Source organism: Choloepus didactylus, chromosome 15 (assembly GCF_015220235.1).
Source record: "Choloepus didactylus isolate mChoDid1 chromosome 15, mChoDid1.pri, whole genome shotgun sequence".
In the NCBI taxonomy this organism is placed as follows: domain Eukaryota; kingdom Metazoa; phylum Chordata; class Mammalia; order Pilosa; family Megalonychidae; genus Choloepus; species Choloepus didactylus.
Genome location: NC_051321.1, coordinates 33,481,760 through 33,503,122, shown reverse-complemented (window position 1 = coordinate 33,503,122; position 21,363 = coordinate 33,481,760). Strand labels below are relative to the sequence as shown.

At 41.8% G+C, this 21,363-nt stretch overlaps 1 protein-coding gene across 2 annotated transcripts in view; it reads right to left on the bottom strand.

Annotated features, from left to right (window-relative positions):
* CPN1 (carboxypeptidase N subunit 1) overlaps positions 1 to 19,970 on the bottom strand; it is a 28,190-nt gene extending 8,220 nt beyond the window's left edge. The window contains exons 1-7 of one of the 2 annotated variants that reach the window (XM_037804718.1): positions 19,574 to 19,970; positions 12,623 to 12,819; positions 8,611 to 8,766; positions 4,661 to 4,834; positions 3,539 to 3,650; positions 1,543 to 1,682; positions 690 to 789 (exon numbers count right to left, since the gene is read on the bottom strand). In XM_037804718.1, the coding sequence (XP_037660646.1) occupies positions 690 to 789; positions 1,543 to 1,682; positions 3,539 to 3,650; positions 4,661 to 4,834; positions 8,611 to 8,766; positions 12,623 to 12,819; positions 19,574 to 19,796 (1,102 nt within the window). In that variant the 5' untranslated portion in view covers positions 19,797 to 19,970. Of the gene's footprint in view, positions 1 to 689; positions 790 to 1,542; positions 1,683 to 3,538; positions 3,651 to 4,660; positions 4,835 to 8,610; positions 8,767 to 12,622; positions 12,820 to 14,883; positions 14,900 to 19,573 lie in introns of those variants that run through there. The other variant, XM_037804719.1, reaches the window with a different exon arrangement.
* Between the last annotated feature and the right edge of the window lie 1,393 nt (positions 19,971 to 21,363).

Genomic DNA, 21,363 nt, shown 5'->3' with positions numbered 1-21,363 from the left:
TAATACCTGAAATTATTGAAACTCAACTAGTCTCACCTCTGTTTACAGTCACCACACTCTTGTTTATACTTACTATTGTAATGGTTATTCTAGCCTGGTCCCAGCCCTGTGTATACTTACTATTGTAATGGTAACAACTCCATCCCCTCCCCCCCTTGTTTGAATCCATAAAAACCCTGAACTTCTTAGACTCCAGGATTCAGATTTTAGGGGATAGGCCATCTGATCTCCTGCTGTCTGCACAGCATTAAACCCTGGTGTCATAAATTGGCTGTTGCGCTCTTGGGCAGAAAACCTGTTTTTGTCCAGTATCAGATTCAGGGACAAGACTAAACATCACTTTTAAGTCCTTCTCTTTTCCACCCCGTTTCATACCAGCATATAAGCTATTAATAGCTGCAAACCCAGAAAACATCCCTAACCAAAGTCATATGTGGCAGTGACTCCTGAAAGCTGATAGAGAAATTTACATCAGTCTTTCCTGGTGCTTGCTTCTCAGGGATCGCCGGCTTGGGAAGCAAGAGATTTCCCATTTGAACATCATGGTTGCTTGATGCAGCCTCTTCTATTTCCATAAACCTTCTGTCCTCCAGCCGTGCCCAACCCAGTGTCTTTGACATCCCTGCTGGTTTACAAATTGGGAGGGAGTGAAAGCTTCCTTCCCACTCCTCTAAACCGTGGCCACCTACCTGAAGTGACATCATGGTTAATCCCACGGACAGAAATGACGGCCCCTGCCAGATGATTATGGTTCTCATCAAACACCATTCCCCTGATGCCATGGTGAGCCTGTAGGAAAAAGTTTATAGTATAGAGTTATGATCAAAGTCCCCATCTGCAATGATTTCACATCTGATCTTCACAAAGATTATGGTAATAGCCCCTTAGCTGATCTCTCTGCCCACTCCCCCACAAGCTCCTCCCAGTTGAGCAGCGAGAGTCAAATCCTGTCCCTCCTCTGCTCAAACTCAAGGCACTCAGGAGCAAACGCTTAAGTTCTGACTGGCTATAAAGTGCTCAGCCCTTGCTAGCTCTTTGATCTCATCTCCTACTTGTCTCTCCCTGACCTGTGGAATTATTCCAGCCACACCAGTCTCCTGGCCTTGAATTTATTTGCCCTTGAGGCCTGTGCCTAGAACACTTTCCCCCCTAGATATCTGCATGATTCTCTTCCTCATCTCCTTTAGGTCTTTATTTAAATGTCACCTTCTCTCTAAGGCCTTTTTCAAAGCCTTTCTCATCTTTTAGCATGCTATAAAGTTTACTTTATTCTTTTGTTGTTTGTTGTCAAGAATATAAGCTCCATAAGGTCAGGAAATTTTGTTTGTTTACTTTATAATCCCCACCATATAGTGCAGTGCCTGACAGATAGTAGGAGCTGAATAAATATTTGTTGAATGAATGAATCTCATTGGTAGAAGAACCTCAAGTCTGTACTGAATCAGAGCAAAAGTCAGGCCTGAGCCACGCAAAAAAACCTTATCTGCCTGTTGGAAAACTTTTTTTTTTTGTAGACAGGAAAGTTTAAAAATGGGATCTTACCTGTTCCAAGAACTGGATTAGGGCTTCCCGATTACCCAGCCACTCACGATACAGTTCTTCTTGCCAGGGAAACTTGTTGCAACTCAATTCAAGCGTGATCTCAAAGCAATTAGTATGGAGATAATTAAAGTCTTGCATCCCTAGGGAAAAGAGGGCAGTGGCAGATTTGTATAACCAGGTTCTCACCCAATGCCCCATCTCATCTCTCTTTAATCACAATTTCTCCACCACCTCATCACCTTCTATTCCACTTCTTGATCTCCATTTCTTCTTCTCCTCCATAAAACCTTACCTCAACTTCCAGTTTATGTGCCTTACTCTCTTTCCATTTTTTTCTAGCCATAAATGCCATTTTATCATCTTCAACCTCTGCCTTTTTTTCTATTTTATGACTAAAATTCACTTTTTGCCCCTTTTGCCACTCCCCAAGTTGACCTATCAGACTCAGTAGATGTATTGATTTCAGAGGGGCAGATTTTCTCTTTGGACTGATATCCTTGGAGATTAAAGGTGAGACGGAATATGTAGCCTTCACATCCCTCCTCCTACCTGAGAACACATCACAATCTTAAAATAGTTATCCCATAAAAACAGAATCCTGAAAAAGCAAAAGGCTGCCATATTTTCCTCCACTACATGCCTTCCTGTTCCTGTCTTCTATAACCTGTAGTGTTTATTGTTTAATACATATCTGATTATTTGAAGGGGGTTTATACCTCAAACTCATGTGGATCACTCCCTATGCATTTAATCACCTTTCACCATCTCTATGAGCTGATGAGTGCAAGCAGCTCTTACAGAAAGCATGGAGAAAGCTGGTGAACAACAGCTATAGCTTGTTACCTTGGTTCTCAAACTTTAGCATCCATTGTAATCACCTGGAAGGTGATTGCTGGGTCTTACCCAGGGTTTCTGATTCAGTAGGTCTAGGGTAGGGCCTGAAAATTTCTATTTCTAGCAAGTTCCCAGGTGATGCTGGTAATGTTGGTTCAAACACCACCCTGCTGGGAAAATCATTTTGATTAGCTTAATGATCTTGGGATTGTATCACTGTAGACCAGCTTATTTTACCTCATGTTTAAGTGAGTTTGGGGCCACAAGAGGTCTACATGGTGACTCCCTAAGCTTCATCTTTCCCATTCTCCACAGGCCCAACATGGTTATCAACTCAGCTTTTCCACTACCTGGGGTGTGGCCAGGTTAAACTTGAGAGGTTGGGGAAAGCAGATGCTAAAAGACAATCCCTAAAAGAACACATCTTCTTGCTTCAGCCTCTTCCCTATCCTTCGGTTCTCTATCTACATAAGGTTCATAATCAGAGGTTCTACTAGACCTTTGATGATGGAAAAGGCCCAGAGAACAGGAGTTTCTGCTCTTGGAGGTTATATTATCAATGGCCAATGTCTATGGTAAACCCTTGCCACAGGCAGATGGGCAGGCAGGGTAAGGAGAACATATATCAGGGAGCTGGTTGTGTCAGGGCCAGCCCCTCTGCTTACCTATTGCTACACAAGGCACACCTATACATTACATTTAAAAAATTCAAAACTAACATGTGTAAGCCAGACATTTCCAAATGCTTTATATGCCTTATTTAATCCTTACAGCAAATGTATGCATGAGTATTATTATTCTTAATGTACAGATGAGGAAACCAAAGCACAGAGAGAATAAGTAACTGACCTGAAGCCTTGTAACTGGTACATGGGCAAGCCAGTTTTCAACCCAGGTTATTTATTCTCAGAACCCAGACTCTTAACCACTTGGCTATATAATTTCCTCTCCTATGCCCTATTCCACCATGGAAACTGCCAGTTTTAAGGGATCACAGGTGACGCTAAATATCAACCTGAGACTTCTCCATTTTCCAGATCTGTATTTCAATGCAAAATTCTATCGTATTTTCCGTCCTTTCCCTGAGAAAACTGGGAATTCAGAAGGAGAGATGAGCACTATCTCAACTTTGGCTTGCAGCAGTTCCCTGAATGCTCCTTACCCTTGCTGAGTGAATACCAGGATGCACCATTGGTGATGCCATCCGGGAAGTAATCACCACAGTTCCAGCCTTGGTGCATCCATCCATGTGCATAGGAGTAGACCTTGGCCAGCTACAGGGAAAAAAAGGCAATAAATGACCTTGGGTATCCCCAGCTCATTTGGCACTGCTCTTACAGCTAGGGGGAAACCAAGAAGGCCCACCAAGTATAAGCAACTGCTTATTTGGTTTAGTGTAAGAAAATATCAGCAGAAATCAAGAGGTGTTGTAAGTGTGTGTGTGTTTGTGTGTTGTAAGTGTAGTGGACCAGAGTTAGGAGACCTGGATTCTGATTTTTCCATCCTCTTGGGTCTCAGTTTCTTCATGTGCAAAGTGAGAAGTAGACTAGAAAATAGATGAAGTCTCTTTTTGGTATGACATTTTTCAGCTAATTTTGTGAAAGAATTCGAGAATGTAAGGCAGCCTTCTCCAGGAAGTATATGTATTGGGGGTGGGAGGTGTTTGTTGGAAGGGAGGAATATATTTAGACTCCCACTATAATTCTCTTTGATGCCATTTCATTACTATTTTATAACAGCGGACAAAATGAGATTACCGGAAAAGATAATACACTTTTGCTTTGCAAAGCAACAACTGGTGTCATTGTCTCTGATAAAAGTTAATCCTGTGAATTTTATTCTATTGTTGTTTGGAACTTTTATTTGTGCCTTTTTCATGTGCATGGTCTATTTTTTTAAATTGTAAACGTAGTATAGTCATATTATCATAACATTATAAATTAGACCAAAGGAAATTTCATATTTCATGTCACTGGCTTATTACTAGCATTGCTAGTCTTTTGGCATACTACTTGATTGTCTTTACCTTAAGTATATTTACATCATAATAATTGTACTTTAAAGTTTTCCTTTTTATTTACTTTTTCATGAATTTACGGCATATCCCTCTAAGCAAAATGTAATTTACTAGAATGTAAGCTCCTAATGAGCAGGGAGTGTTTTCAATTCTTTTTCTGTGGACTCTTACCCAAGAGTGTCCCGTGTTATTTGAAAGCTCATCTCCTGATTCCTAAGTTGCTCTGATTATCCCTCCCCTGGCTGGACAAGCTGCTATTCTGCATACCTTCTGGAAAAGCTCATCATCAGGCGTAGGAGTTTTGACTGTGTAGTGGCCCCGATTCTCAAAAGTCTTGTCATAGGGGTAATTGGCCACCACCGCCCCTCCGTGGAGATTGGCAGAAAGGACAAAATTGAAGGAACGCAGCCACTGGATCACGGCCTGGGTCTCTGGTTCCACCTGTGAGGAAACGAGAGCTTGGTGGCCAAGGCGCAACTGGAGGTGCCATAAGCTTGTTAAAAAGAGGCCCAAGGGGGTAAACAAAGACAGTACTACTATACAGAAAGTGTAGATGGAGGAATTTTGACCCTTAGAATGATGCATTTAAAATTAAGCATATGGAGCTCTTTTCCCAAAGGAAATCTTTTGTGGAACCCCAATATGCAAAATAGATAAAAAGAGAAGCTCTGTTGAAGAGGGGTGGGGTGAATGGAGAGCTCAGAGCTGAGACTGACCTCTCTCTGACCACTAGGAAAAGGTACCCCAATTTATCCACTGCTCCAGTGGTTTCTGAGGCCTCCATGCAGAAATTTAGGACTTAAATAAATCTGGAAAATGCTGGTTTTTAGTCACTACTTTCAACCTCCTCCTTCTACAACATGTCTGCTGTAATGTTGACATGGTAAATACTCCTGCGGTCATATACAAATTTCAAGGGTTGGACATATTATAACATGGTCCAGTGTTAGCTAAGTCATGAAATTCCACCCCTTCTATTGCATATTATGATTCTAGTGAGTGATAATACTATAAAGAAAGCCTTGAATCCATGTGGGCTTGCAGTATAAGTAAACAATTTACAATCTTTGGTATTTTTGCACCTCTCAGGTGGATGTGCTTAGAGAGGATATGGTGCTCACATGTTAATGGATCCTCATGGACCAGGGTCAGCTGTGAAAATCTCCATCCTTTCCATCCTGTGGTGGCTTGGAGCTATGTACCCCAGAAAATCATGCTATTAAATTTAAACCATTCCTGTAGGTGTGAACCCACTGTAAGTAAGACCTTTAGATAAAGTTATTTTAGTTAAGAAGGTGTGCCTACCTCTATCAGGATAGGACTTAATCCTATTACTGGTGTCCTTTATAAGTCAAGTGAAATTCAGACAAGCCAAAGAGAAAACCACCAGAAGCAAGAGGCGAGAACCCGGAAGAGTAGGGTGAGACCAGGAGACACTGCCGTGTGCTTTGCCATGTGACAGAGGAGCCAAGGATTGCCAGCAGCCAGCCCCAGAATGCCACAGTCTTCAGGGAGAAAGCATAGCTTTGCTGATGCCTTGATTTGGACTGTCTTTTAGCCACAAAAGCGTAAGTGAATAAATTCACATTGTTTAAACCAACCCATTTCATGGTGTTTGCTTGAACAGCCTTAGGAAGCCAAAACACATCCCAAGGGAGACTGGTTAAGTCTTGTTCTGGTTTGCTAATGTTGTCGTTACGCAAACTACCAGAAATGGATTGACTTTTATAAAGGGGAGTTATTTGGTTACAAAGTTACAGTCTGAAGGCCATGAAAATGTCCAAATCAAGGCATCAACACAAGTGTCCCTTCACTAAAGGAAGTCCAATGGCATCCGGAAAACCTGATAGCTGGGAATGCACGTGGTTTGTGTCTACTGATCCCAGGTTGTGTTCCAGCTCCACTCTCAGCTCCTGTGTGTTCTTCAAAGTGTCTCTCTTGGCTGCAGCACCTCCTTTATCTGTGAACACTTTTATAGGACTCCAGTGATTCAATTAAGACCCACCTTGAATGGGTGGGGTAACACCTCCATGGAAATTATCCAATCACAGGTCTCGCCCTCAGTGATTGAGTCACATCTCCATGGAAACACTCAATCAAAGGATTCCAACTTAACATTAATACGTCTGCCCCCACAAGATTGCATCAAAGAACATGGCGTTTTGGGGGACATAATACATCCAAACCGGCACAAGTCTCTTTCAATCAGAAGGGATATAATACCAAGGACACCAGACCTTGTCTGTGAAACACTCCTCTAAGTCTCTATCCATCATAACAAAGCCAGTCCCTTACCGGTTTCTCTCATCAGGAACAAGAGAGATTTACTTCTCATTGTCATTTTGCCTTCTGAGATCCAGACAGAGGAGTGAATGGGAGTATAATCATAATTTGACAAATTGCCTTATTTTAGAAAGACAAGTTTAATAAAACAATTCTTCTGGCTGGATTATTCTAACTAGTACCAAGTTATTTCTGATTTATCATTAACTTTGAACCAAGGGCATATTTGCTATCTGAAACCTAAACATGGTATGATTTTGCTTCATTTTCAAGGGGAAAAAATCTGAGAATATTCCATATAGAAAACTCCTAATATAAGGGCTTATCCCTGCTTTACTTTTCTCCCCCCAGACTTTGAGTTTTGATATCCACAAATAGAATGTTTAGAGTTATCCCACACAGTGAAGAGAACAGGGGTGGTAGGGATGCTTCAAGGATGACAGTAGTCAACCCCAGGGGGGTGCAGCCATTCACTCACCTGAGGGTAGCATTACAGGCCTCCTGGAGAGTGAGGCCAGGGAGCACCTAACGGGTTCACTCTGGCCTTCGGGCAGGATGTGCTCTCGATTCTCAACCCTTTTGACATATTGGGGAACCTTTGATTCAGACAGTAAGGGAAAGGAGGGACGGTCTGGTCGTCAAGGATCATACAGAAAGGGAAGAGGAAAATCTTTAGGGATTAGACATTTGAAACCTCTTTTTATAACTAATTGGTGATGAGCATTCAGTTCATCACATGTAAGAGAGACTTCTCTTTAAAAGCTAGAATTCTCTTTGGACAGTAGAGTAGAAAGAGTGTTCGATTAGGAATAGGAAGACCTGGGTTTTAATCCTGATTCCATTAGCTGCTAGCTATGTAAATCTAAATTATTTTCTTTTATAATTGTAAGATGTTGTGCCAGTTTGAATGTATTGTGTCTCCCCAAATGCCATTATCTTTGATGTAATCTTGTGTGGGCCGACCTATCAGTGTTAATTAGATTGTAATTCTTTGAGTGTTTCCATGGAGATGTGCCCCACCCAGCTGTGGGTGATGACTCTGATTGGATAATTTCCATGGAAGTGTTGCCCCACCCATTCAGAGTGGGTCTGAATTAAATTACTGGAGCACTATATAAGCTCAGACAGAAGGAGCAAGCTTGCTACAGCCAAGAGGGACATTTTGAAGAAAGCACAGGAGCTGCAGATGAGAGACAGTTTGAAGACGGCCGTTGAAAGCAGACTCTTGCTCTGGAGAAGCTAAGAGAGGACAAATACCCCAAGTGAAACTAAGAGTGACATTTTTGAGGAACTGTAGCCTAGAGAGGAATGTCCTGGGAGAAAGCCATTTTGAAACCGGAACTTTGGAGCAGATGCCAGCCACGTGCCTTCCCAGCTAACAGAGGTTTTTCGGACACCATGGCCATCCTCCAGTGAAGGTACCTGATTGCTGATGTGTTACCTTGGACACTTTATGGCCTTAAGACTGTAACTGTGTAACCAAATAAACCCTCTTTTATAAAAGCCAATCCATCTCTGGTGTTTTGCATTCCGGCAGCATTAGCAAACTAGAACAGATATATAAAGCAGGGATGGCTGACAAAGCTTGTGGCATTCTCCACAGTGTCATGATGACTAACTGAAATACCAGCTATGAAAGAACTTTGTAAATTATAAAGTACTGTGCAACTATCCAATACCGCTTTCACCTTTGCTGACATGCTCACTCACATCAAACATTTAGTGAGCATGTGCTCCGTGGAGGACTCTAGGCTGGGGCGGGGGGAGGGGGGGAATAAATACAGAGAGGCATAAGATGCAGTTATTGCTCTGGATAGATTAATACAGAGTCGAGTTGGTGCTTAATTCTTAGTTGCTACTTAGTTGATGTGAAGATTGCTAAAAGGAATTCTAGATGCCAATATGCAAATCTGTATGCAAATCTCATCTCATACCTGACTTTTCCAGTTGTCTGGAAGGGGCAAGTGGTGATTGGGGCCGCCATACTTCTCATTGTAGTAGGCGTAGGTGTTAAGATCAGGGAAGTTGCGGTTCAGGTCCACACCATTTGCATTGTTCCTGCCAACCAGATACCCAGAATAATCCGGGCCCTAGGGGGAAATTAAAGATACTAAAATGAAGGTTTCACAGTATTATCTTAATATTCTTTCATCAACAATACTAGGGGTCAATAATAGGGAGGGATAAGGAATATGGAATGTTTTGGGTTTTCTTTTTTCTTTTTCTTTCTTTTTCTGGAGTAATGAAAATGTTCTAAAATTGATCAAGGCGATGAATGCACAACTATGTGATGATACTCTGAGCCACTGATTGTATAATTTGGATGGGTTATCTGGTGTGTGAATATATCTCAATAAAATTGCCTTTAAAAAATGAAGGTTTCAGACTGGATTCCATATTTGAAGAATATTTTTTTCTTTAGACATTAGCGTAATCAATAAAATGATGTAGCATTTTCTTCAATTTATCCCAGTTCCCAGTGGCATGGTTCAGGTTTCCCAGGGTAGACCATGTGCCAGAGGTAGAGGCCCCAGGAGAAGCTCTAACAAAAGCAGGGCTTTTCAGGAAATGGGAACCCTTACCATTATTATTTTTAAAAAGCAGCTTTAGTGATACAATTTACATACCATAAATAAACCCCTTTTAAGTGTACAATTTAATGGATTTTAGTGTATTTACAGAGTTATGCAACTATCACAACCTAATTTTAGAACATTTCCATCACCTTAAAAGAAACCTTGTTTACAGTTTACAGTCCCTTCTCATTCTCACCCCAGCCCTAGGAAATCACTAATCTATTTTCTGTCTCTATAGATTTTCCCTTTCTGGACATTTCATTTAAATGGAATCATACAATATGTGTTACTTTGTGTCTGGCTTCTTTCACTGAGCCTGGTGTTTTTGAGGTTCTTCCATGTTGTAGTACATATCAGTACTTCATTCCTTTTTATGGCTGAACAGATCCATTTTATGGATTTACCACATTTTGCAAAAGGCAAAAGGACATTGGGATTGTTTCCACTTTTGGCTATCATGAAAAATGCTTCTATGAACATTCACGTACAAGTCTTTGTATGGATGCATTTTAATTTCTCTTGGATTTATACCTAGAAGTGGAACTTCTGGGTCACATGGTAACTCTATTTTTAACTTTTCAAGAAACTGCAAAACTGTTTACCAAAGTGGCTGTACCACATGTATCCCCCATATTTAATTTTAGGTCTTTACTTAGCTTTCTTCTGAGCAATATCTATTTCCTGGACCCCTTAATTTCTTGCTAACACTTCAAATTTTATCATTTGTTTTCTCATGTATTTATTCACTCATTTATTCATCCATCTAGTCAACCAACATTTATTTACGTCCTTCGCTATTCAAAGACCTCTGATTGACATTGGGGAATGAGACAAATGAGGCATCATTTTAGCCTCCTGGGAATTCTCATAAATATAGGGAGATAGATAATTCATAAATAATTAAAATAACACAAAGTGATAGAATAGAGATATGTTCAAAGATCCTTTCATAATAAAAATTCCATTTTATGTTTTGTTGTGGCAATGGAGTAGGGAATAGTGTCCATTGGAACCCCCAAGGCTGAGAGGATGGACACCAACTGGTGGCTGTTCCTAGAAGTAGGGTGAATGGATCAATGCTGGGCAGCTAAAAACTCACAGATGTACTACCACTTTCATATTTTTCTAAGAAACCTTTGTTGTTCTCAGATTTCTCCTTTGTCATGGCATCCTGCTCCTATTTTACTCTTGGATCTCACTGAGACTATAATATATCTTTACAGTTCTCTTAAGTTTCCTACATCCACTACTTTTCAGTTTTGTATACTCTTCTATGGAAAACTGATTTTCCTTATGCTTCCAGGGGTTTTCACTGCTTGCTGGTCAGAATCAACATAGCTCTCAACAATCAGTATTAACAGCCGTGGACTTCATCTGTTGCGCCACCCCTCTCCTCAGGTGTCTGGTCACTAGTTAGGCTGGCAGGTAGAGGATTCCCCAAACAGAAGGTTCCCAGAAGCAGGTTTGGTGGTGTATTAGTTCCTTATTGCTGCTGTAACAAATTATGACATACCGAGTGATTTAAAGCAGTACAAATTTATTATCTAAAGAGTTGTGGAGGTCAGAAGCCCAAAATGGGTCTCACTGGGCTAAAATCAAGGTGTTGCATGTCAGTGGTGTGAGGTTCCTTACAGAGGCTTTAGCCTTTCCCAGCTTTTAGAGGCAATCCTTGGCTCATAACTCCCTTCCTCTGTCTTCAAAGCCAACAGAACAGCTCTTCAAATTTTCTGACTCTGAAGTTCTGCTTCCCTCTTCTGCATTTAAAGGACCCTTGTGATTGATTATATTGGGCCCACTCTGATAATCCAGAATAATCACTTTATTTTAAGGCCAATTAGGAACCTTAATTCCAGCTGCAATGTTAATTTCCCTTCCCATATAAGGTAACAGATTCACAGATACCTGGGATTAGGGCACGGACCTCTTCAGGGGGCCTACCACAGGCGGCTTTATGTTTGGAGGCTGCACAGGTCTTTTCCTGTATAGCCATGCAGACAGGTCTCCTATAGGTATAGCAGGTACTCTGGGAGTCCGGGAACCTGATGAGCCTTCTCTTGGGTTTCGGGTCAAGATCTGCTCTCTCTGAACAAGAGCGCAGCAAATGAGCATAGATGGCTGGCTCCCCAGAGTTGGTTCTAGGTTTTGGAGGGCTGGCAGGGGTTTTCCCCACTTCTTCCCACTCCCACCTCGGACAAAGAATGTGGGCAGGACTGAGATAGTTCTCCAGTTTCTGCACAGCAAACAGGGAAGGACTAATAGAGGTGAATAACCAGCTGGTGTTTTCCGCTTTCAAATTTGCTTGCAATTTGAAGACTCTTGTCTTGAGGCATGTTAGTGGGCTCCTCTCTAATTTCTGGTGGTGGGACAAAGTTTTCTTTTTCTTCTTTTCTTTTTTTCTTTTTTCTTTCTTTCTTTCTTTTTTTTTTTTTTTTTTTTTTACCCAATTGTTGAGTCATTTCAGCAGGAAGTTGTAAGACTGAGGAAGACAAGTGCTTGTGTTTGGTTCAATGTCTTGGCTCCATTTCCCTCCCTGCCTCTACCTACCCCCAGACCTATTCTCAAATAGTTTAAAACATACTTTAATTTACTCCCTCCTCTCTCCCCCAAATAAAAATGTTTGAACACAGCTTTAAAAGGAACATGTTCATTGTGTAAAAAAGACGTCTCCCTCACCCTTGGAAATTCTAATCCAGTAGGTCTGGGGCAGGACCTGGGAATCTGAATTACACAAATCATCTGTGATTTTGATGCACAGCCACAAAACAGAACCACTGATTTAAAGTTAGGCACAGTGACATTTTGAATTTTATCTTAGGAGAGTAAAAGTCCATAGACATTTCCCCTTTTCTCTCCCACTGTAACTCAAAAATAAAAAATTGAATGGCTGAGTATTGTACTAGTAGAAGAAAAAATCCTACAGAAATATAATAAAGTATGAAGAATCTAGAATTAATCCTCACCCCTAATTCTGGGAAAAGCTTGCTCTCCCTGGTATTTTCTCCCAAATGCGAATGGAAGTGTAGTGTGGGAGGGAGAAGGGTATTTTTGGAGTGAATGAGCTATATTTTGCAATATTCACCTGATTAGTATTTCCCAGTTTACAAGTCATGACAATAAAACCGTGTGGTCATCTGGAAAGGTGTCAAGGGAACTGAAGCTCAGAGAGAGCCCACATTCTTTAGCTAGGGTGCAACAGAGCTGAACCCACGTCTTCATACTGTATTATATTTCTGTTTGTTTTTCTCTATTAAATAGTACTAGGCTGTTTTATCTTTTATTTTTGAGTGGCGTTTACAGTTGAGCAGATAGGGCACATCGTTTACTGGCTTTTACTTTACTTCCTAAGAGGGCTTTCCTCTTTCCACAGTACCTGGGCGGCCGCCGCCTCGTAGCCGTCGGGGTTCATGGACGGCAAGATGTGGATGCGCGTGTCGTGGATGAGCTGGGCGACGCGCCGGTTCCCGTTCCGGAACTCCTCGCACAGGAACTCTGACAGCTGCAGCAGCAACTCGCGCCCCAGCACCTCATCGCCATGCATGTTCCCAACGTACTTGACTTCGGGTTCCACTGCGAGCGTGAGAAACACACATGCAGGGAGATGAAAGATGGGGAAAGCTTGGAAATGCCACTCATTCCCAATCTTGGAATGGGACTTCTTTTTTCCCTTTTCTGTAAGGAATAAAAGAAAATCTTGTGTCTCCCTGGCGTCTTTCCCCGTAATTCCTGGGTCCCTACCTGACAAACTGCAATGAAAAATGCTACAAAAATTCCGGCCACACCCTCTCTCTCTAACTAAGCCACCTTGGCGGTGATCTCACTGCCCTCCCCCATAGGTGGTACCTGACCCCCAGGGGTGTAAATCTCCCTGGCAACGCAGGATATGACTCCTGGGAATGAATCTGGACCCCACATTGTTATACTGAGAACATCTTCTTGACCAAAAGGGGGATGTGAAATGAAACAAAATAAAGCTTCAGTGGCTGAGAGATTTCAAACGGAGTCGAGAGGTCACTCTTGGTGGGCATTCTTACGCACCATATAGACAACACTTTTTAGGTTTTAATGTATTGGAATAGCTAGAAGTAAATACCTGAAACTACCAAACTCCAGCCCAGTAGCCTTGACTCTTGGAGACGATTGTATAACAATGCAGATTACGAGGGGTGACAGTGTGATCGTGAAAACCCTGTGGATTGCACTCCTTTTATCCAGTGTATGGATGGGATGAGTAGATAAATGGGGACAAAACCTAAATGAAAAATAGGGTGGGATGGGGGAGATGATTTGGGTGTTCTTTTTTATTTTTATTTTTTATCTTATTCTGATTTTTTCTGATATAAGGAAAATGTACAAAAATAGATTGGAGTGATGAATGCACAACTATATGATGGTACTGTGAACAGTTGATTGTAGACCATGGATGACTGTATGGTATGTGAATATATCTCAATAAAACTGAATTTAAAAAAAATAAATTTCTGGCCACAGATAATAGTGAGGACCATTTATTGAACCCCAAGCCTGTATTAGGCACTTTGTTTGTTATTGCTAATTTTCACAGAAAACCTGTAAAGTAGGCCTTGTTAGCTTTGGGTGGGGGCACTAGGAATCAGAGGTAGGTACCTTGCCCACCTCACCAAGCTACTATGACAGGGCCCAAAGCCCACATACCACTGATAGTACACGCTACTTCTCAGAGACATAAGGATGGTGTTTTCCCAAGACCTGCTCTCATTAAGTCCTCTAGATTACAGACTAAGAGTTCTTAATCATCCCAGTTGAAATCTTAATTTTCCTGGTCTTGAAGGAACTAAAATCTTTCCTTCCTGTTTGAGAATATTATGTCTTGAGATACACAGTAGGAAGGAGTCTACTTATGTCTCATTCCTTAGTTTTCTCTCTGCCATATTAACTGTACAGTTGACATGAGAAAGGAGGCTCTGAAGAGTTTCTAGAACCAGTTCTTGAAAATTGTTCTTGCCCCCCCTTTAAAAGAAAGGGGAAAAGCTCTTGCTAAGTGATTTCCCTTCCACCCAACTCTTTCCTGCCTCTGTGGTGTTTCTGACTTGTTACGTCTTCATTGCCTCACTTCAAAATCTTCCTCACCACTCTTCTAGGCCCAGTTCAAATGTTACTTTTTCTGTGAAGCCATTCTGGATTCCCTTCCATGCTGGAAGTGAGCTCTATGCTAAACTTCCCTTGTAAGGTACTGACCAGTTTCTACTCTGGGGTTTATGTTTAATTTGCATATCTTTTTCTTTACTGGACCTGGCCTTAGGAATGTATACAGTTTTTAATTTCCTTTAGGGCATGATCCATTATTGTTTATTTTACTGTACCAACAGCAGTCTTTCCCAAAGGAATGTCTGTAATCACAAGGATCATGTCGTTAATTTTCCATAATGTATATTCCTTAATCTCAGATTGCTTTTCCTCCTTTTTTTTTTGGTATTAAACTATCCTTCCATTTAGGAAAGGATGGTGATAGCAGATGGCAGATAGTTTTCTTCAGGAGTCTTATTCAGTAAAATAAAATTTGGAAAAGTATATTAGTCCTATGTTAGTTCCCAAGCTGCTAAAACCAATACCATACAATAGGCTGGCTTAAACAATGAGAATTTATTGGCTCACAGTTTTGAGGCTAGGAGAAGTCCAAAATTGAGGTGTCGACAAAGCAATACTTTCTTCCAGAAGACTGTGGCCATCTGGGGCTGGCTGCCAGCAATCCTTGGTCCTTGGGTTTTTGGTCAAATGGCAATGCACATAGCAGTGTTTTTCCCTTTTTCTTCCAGGTTCTGTTGACTTCCACTTCTATGGCTTTCTCTCTCTGTCAGAATTTTCATTCTGTTTATAAAGGACTCCAGTAATGTGGATTAAAGCCCAACCTCATTCAGTTGGCCACACCTTAACTGAAGAGATCTTATTTACAATGGATCCACACCCCTAGAATATGGACCAAGACCAAGAATATGTTCAAAATGGGGTACACAATTTAGTTTACCACCATCTGTCCTCTGGACCCCAAAATATATATTCTTCCCAGATGCAAAACACATTCATTCCATCACAATATCCTGAAACTTTTAAGCCATTTTAGAACAATGCTAAGCAAAGCCTCATCAAAATCAGTTACGGGTGTGGTCCAAACCTGGGGTAAAATTCCTGTCTGTGGTCCTATGAAACCTAAAAACTAGTCAACTGTTTCCAATATACAATGGAGGGACAGGCATAGGATAAATATTCCCATTCCCAAAGGGAGAAATTGAAAGGAAAACAGGGATCGTGGGTCCCAAACACGTGTGAAACCCAGTAGGGAAAACCTCATTCAATTTCAAGGTCTGAGAGTCATCTATGGATCAATGTTTTGTCTTCCGGTCCTGATGGAGCACCAGCCCCACCCCTTCCAAATGCTTGCACAGCAGCCATGTCTCCAAGAACACCTGGGCACAGGCCCCACCATCTCCAATCTCTGGGGTGGCAAACCCCTCCTTGAACAATGGGATGCAAGACCTGCCTCATCCTAGCACAAGGTGGACCTGTCCACCCTCTCGGCCAGAGAAGATCTTTTCTGTCCAGACCTTTGCTTCCATGGTTCTGCTCTTGAAGCCGTTCTTCCTTCCTCTCTTCTTTGTCCCTTTCAGGCATTGCTTCAGTTCAAACAAATTTTGCAAAACCCTATTGGCCTTGCATGCAATTCCAGCAAGGTCCAAACCATGGCTGACTGGATCCATGTTCATCTACATCTTCTTTAGCAAAGGGTAGTTCAGTTAAACTCTCACATGGAGCCTTGTCCTCTGGGGACTCATTTCCCAAAAGATCAGGGAGGTCCCTGATAGAGCAACTTCTGGTCCTAATCTCTGAACACACTATCCGGATAGGCTCAGAATTTTCCAAATTATTAATTGCTGGTTTCCTTCATTTCTCAGTTTCTTTCTTTCCTCTCTCATTTCACGGTAAGCTGCCAGGAGAAACCAGGGTGTACCTTGCACACTTAGCTTGGAAATCTCTTCAGCTAAACATCCAAGTTTGCCACTTTCAAGTTCTGCCTTTAATCTGACATCAGGACAAAATTTTGCCAAGTTCTCTGCCACTTTATAACAAGGATCGCCTTTTCTCCAGGTTTCTAATAACATATTCATCATTTCCTTGCAAGGCTTCATCAGAAGTACTTTCAGCATTCGTATCTCTACCAATAGTCTCTTCAAAGCCACCTAGGCTTTTTCTATCAAGCACCTTACAATTCCTCCAACCTCTACATTACCCAATGCCAAAGCCATTTCCATATTTTTAGATATTTGCAATAGCAGCATCCCACTTCCTGGTACCAAGAACTGTCTGATGGACCTGTCCCCTCCAACCTCTTTTATTTATTAAAATTTTTTAACATCTCTGTGAAATTCCGAAGTCTGGAGACCACTGCTATACAGAGCCTAGCATAGTGCCTTGTGTTTAGTAGGTACTCAATATCAAATTATTTTGGCTGTACTTTAAATATACTCAGAATATAGCACTTCTCAAAACAATCAGGGCCATCATTTTGATTCAAGTCCCCACATTCTCATCCTCTGGATTATTGCAATAAATCTCCTATTTGGTCTCTTTGCATCCATCCAGCGCTATTAAATTCTCTTCTGATCAGGGGCTGGCAAACTTTTCTGTAAAGGGCCAGATAGTATATATTTTAGGCCATATTGTCTCTGTTGCAGCCACTCAACTCTGCTATCAAAAGCAGTCATAGACAACAGGAAACCAAATGAGTATGGCTGTGCTCCAATAAAACTTTATTTACCAAAACAGGTGGCCGGCCCTCAGGATGTAGTTTGCTGACCTTTGTTCTGAGTGATCTTTTAAAAACTTAAGTCAGATCTCATCGCTCTCTGCACAAAACCTCCAGTGTCTTCTCCCTTCACTAAGAGTAAAAGCCAAAATCTTCACACAGGACTGTAAGGCCCTACGTGATCTGCTGAGGGGCGTCTCTGTCCATGGTGCTCTGGCCTTGTCTCTGCTCTCCCCTTGTTCACTGCTGCAGCTGCAATGGCCTCCTTGCTCTTCCTCACACATGCCACACATGTACCTGCTCCTGGAAGGTTGCAATGTTTTCTTCCCCACCGTCAGCACAGTGTGCTCCATCGCATCCTTTGTATCTAGGCTCAAAAATCACAGCACCCGAGAAACCTTTACTGAGCAGCAATGACCACCCCCTTCCACATTCCCACACCCCCATGGCATTTCCATCTCTCTTTCCTGATTTATTTTTCTTTCTAGCACTGATTTCCATGTGATATAATATATACTTACAGTACCATTTACAGAATCCATCAATAGACAGTCTTACCCCACTAGAATTAAGCCCCACGAGGGCAGAGTTTTTGTTTAACCTGTGCTGTATATCCAGAGTCTATAAAAGTGCTCACATGTAGTTGATCAGTAAATATTCATGGAATGAATGGATGAATGAACAAAAAGAATGGATGGATAAACAGCTAAAGTTACAGAGCTTCAGATAAAAGAGGGATCAGTGCAGTAGTGTGACAAAGCTTCAAGGAAGGCCATTAATGCTAGAAAGTAGAGGAAGCACTAAGAAGGTGGGCATGGGGTGGGGGCTAACCCCATAATGTTCATTAGCACCTGCAAGCTTCCACAATGAACCTACGACCTGAATAAAAGCAGGGGGCTTACTATGTGGCTACAGCTTCAAAAGAAGGCCCTTATCCCCACTTCCAACCACACAGCCTTCCCTGAGCCCTTCCAATGTAATATTCTGAAGCTGTCATGGCCAGAATCCACTGGGTATGAGGTTTTCATTGCAGGTTTTTAATCAAAAGAGTAAGAGATTATATCAGGACTTAGGAAAATTATTCTGGGCTCTGTGTGCCAAATGGACTGGAAGGTTCAGAGAATAGAGGCAGTGCTATAGATTGTGTCCCCCCAAAAGACATGTTGAAGTCTTAGTCCCAGGCCTGTGATTAGAATGGGTACTAATCCAATATGACTGGCTAAAAGTGGAAGAATTTGGACACAGAGAAAGAGACAGAGACAGATTGAGAGACAGCCGTGTGACACGGGCAGAGATTGAGTTAGGCCACCGCAAGTCCATGGATGCCAGGGGTTGCCAGCCATGCACCAGAAGCCAGGGGAGGGGCACGGAACAGATTCTTCCTGTTAAGAGGAAGCAAGGCCTGGCCAGCACTTGATTTCAGACTTCTGGCCTCCAAGATGAGAGAATAAATTTCTGTTGTTTAAGCCGAAGCCTGTGTATCGTGTTGCAGCAGCCCTGGCAAATCAAGACAGGCAGGAACATCAGTCAGGAGTCTAGTGCAATAATTTAGGCAGGTTGTGATAAAGTCTGGTTAGTGTAGGAGATATGGAAGTGGAGAGAAAGAGGGAGAATTGAGACTGACAGTTTGAAAGAGGAAGTGACATAACTTGGATGTCACAATTGCTGCACATAAAGCAGTAAAAAACAAGAAGTAGCTTAAATGCCCAGCAATAAAGAAATGGTTAAATACATACTTGCAATGGAATATTAGGCAGCCAGAATAAATTATGATGTGGACCTACATTTGCAGATATGGAAGCTATAAGAGGCTATGAAATATGAAAACAGCTATTGTAGTGTGAATCAATTTATGTAAAAACCTACATAGATGTGTGAGGGGGATTAAATGTGTATGGAAACAAGACTGTACAACATATATCAATAAGTTAACAGTGGCTATCTGTGAGGGGTGGGATTATGGGTAAGTTTTATTACTATTTTCCTTATCTAATTTCTAATTTTTAACCCAAACATGATTGCTTTTATAAAAGAAAAAAAACACAAAACAGAATCCAATAAATCAAAGTAATACCCCAGACTCCAAATTCTCCCCGGGATACCATACTCTTCACACTGTCATTTCCTGATGAGATATCCCTAAGCCCATCAGAGTTTCCTGGCAGAATTAGAAGGGATAATTGTTTCCGCTTATATTCCCAAAGGCATTGGATAGTGCAAGATAGAACCATAGCAATGGGAAAAATAGGAGGTTGGGAGGGAAGAAAAGAGAGTGAGTGTGAAACAAGGACGAAGACTCATCTCTTACCATTAAGGTCTTGGGCAAATAAAACCCAAAAAGGAGAGAGGGATTGGAGGCTAAATGGGAGTTGGAGCTCCCTGGGGCAGGAGCAGTTTGAGGGCTAAGTAGGGAAATACTTATCACAGGCTGTGGGAGAGGTTAATGTTTCACAGGTAGAGGGTTCCGCAGACTTCCCTGGAAACCACCCGAATGACTGGATTTCCAAGGGGAGAGTCCTGCCCCAAGCACTGCTGTGGACTTACAGGGCTCGTGGGTTCCAGGGTAGTCGCTGATTTCCAGCACGTAGAGGTGCCTCCCTTTCACGCTGCGCCCGATGCTGTAGACACGCGTGACTTGGGGGCATTCGTTGTGCACCTTGTACAGTGTCCGCACGAGGTCATCATAGCGGTGGTGACGAAAGGTCACTGGGGCAACCAACTTGAAGAGAAGGAGGACATGGAGGAAAACTGAGAGGAGATCTGACATCTTGCTGGCCTTTTTCAAAGAAAGCCACTGAAAGTACCCCCAACCCCCTTTCCAAGCAACCTGGCCTCTTCAGTCAAATCCAAGGGCCCAAGAACCAGTTTTTTTTTCTAGTTTCCCACCGGTAAACATCAGTGTGAGAGCACCTGGGAAGGAGTTCAGAACTGCTGGGTTCAAAGTTGGAAATTATTTATGTAGCTCTTGGAATAGCCACTCACTTCTCCTCCCCCATTTCTCTTTCTCTCCTAATCCAGGAAAACCTTTCAAAGGCATTTTCCCAGATTGGCTAGTTTCACTGATTCTGGCTCACTGATTAACTGGACTGTAAACAGGCTTTAATAAATAGCTGCTTAAACCCTTTGATTCCCGGAAAATTTTAGAAACTTGGCACATGCCAATCCTGTATTTTAAGGAGGTGTATCCAAATAGTTCTCTCTGTCCCTTTTGATCCATCCTACTGCTGCCAGAACTCTTTCTGAAGCAAAGCCTTATCTTGTCCTTTTATCCTCAAAAAATCATTTAATGGATACATTATGAAAATACAAAAATAAGCCACAGACTGGAAGGAAAGTCCCTCCTTTCATATATCTGATAGTATATCCAAAATATATAAAGAACACTTGCAATGCAATAAAAAGAAGACAAAAAGCTCAATTTTAAAAATGACCAAAAGATGGGAATGGACGTTTCACCAAAGAAGACATATGAACGGCTAATCAGCCGTGTTCAGCCTCATTAGTCATTTGGGAGATGCAAATCAAAACACAATGAGGTAACACTTCACATCCACTAGGATGGCTGTAATAAATAAGACAGACAATAGCAAATGTTGGTGAGATTAGGGAGAAACTGGAACCCTCATATATTGTTGATGGGGATGTAAAATGGAGCAGCCACTTTGGAAAAGAGTTTGGCAGTTTCTTAAAATATAAAACACATATCTACTGTATGACTCAGCAATTCTACTCCTAGGCATCTACCCAGGAGAAATGAAAACATGTGTCTGCACAAAGACTTGTACATGAATATTCATAGCAGCATTATTCACAATAGACAACAGGGGAAACAACCCAAACATCCATCAACTAGTGAATGGCTAAACAAAATACGGCAACTCCATACCATGGAATGCTATCTGACAAAGGAACAAAGTACTGATATATGCTACAACATGGATGAACCTCAAAGTGGATCAACCTCAAAAACATTATGCTCAGTGAAAGAAGCCAGACAGAAAGGCCACATATTGTATGTTCATATGAAATGTTCAGAAAAGGCAAATTTATAGAGACAGAAAGTAGGTAATGGCTGCCTAGGACTGGGGGTAGGAATAAGAAGTGATTATAAATGGGCACTGTGCTGGTTTGGCTATATTATACCCCCAGAAAATGCCATGTTCTTTAATGCAATCTTATGGGGACAGACGTATTAGTGTTGATTAGGTTGGAATGTATTGACTGAGTGTTTCCATGGAGATGTGACTGAATCAACTGTGGGCAAGACCTTTGATTGGATAATTTCCATGGAGGTGTTACCCCACCCCTTCAGGGTGGGTCTGAATTAAGTCACT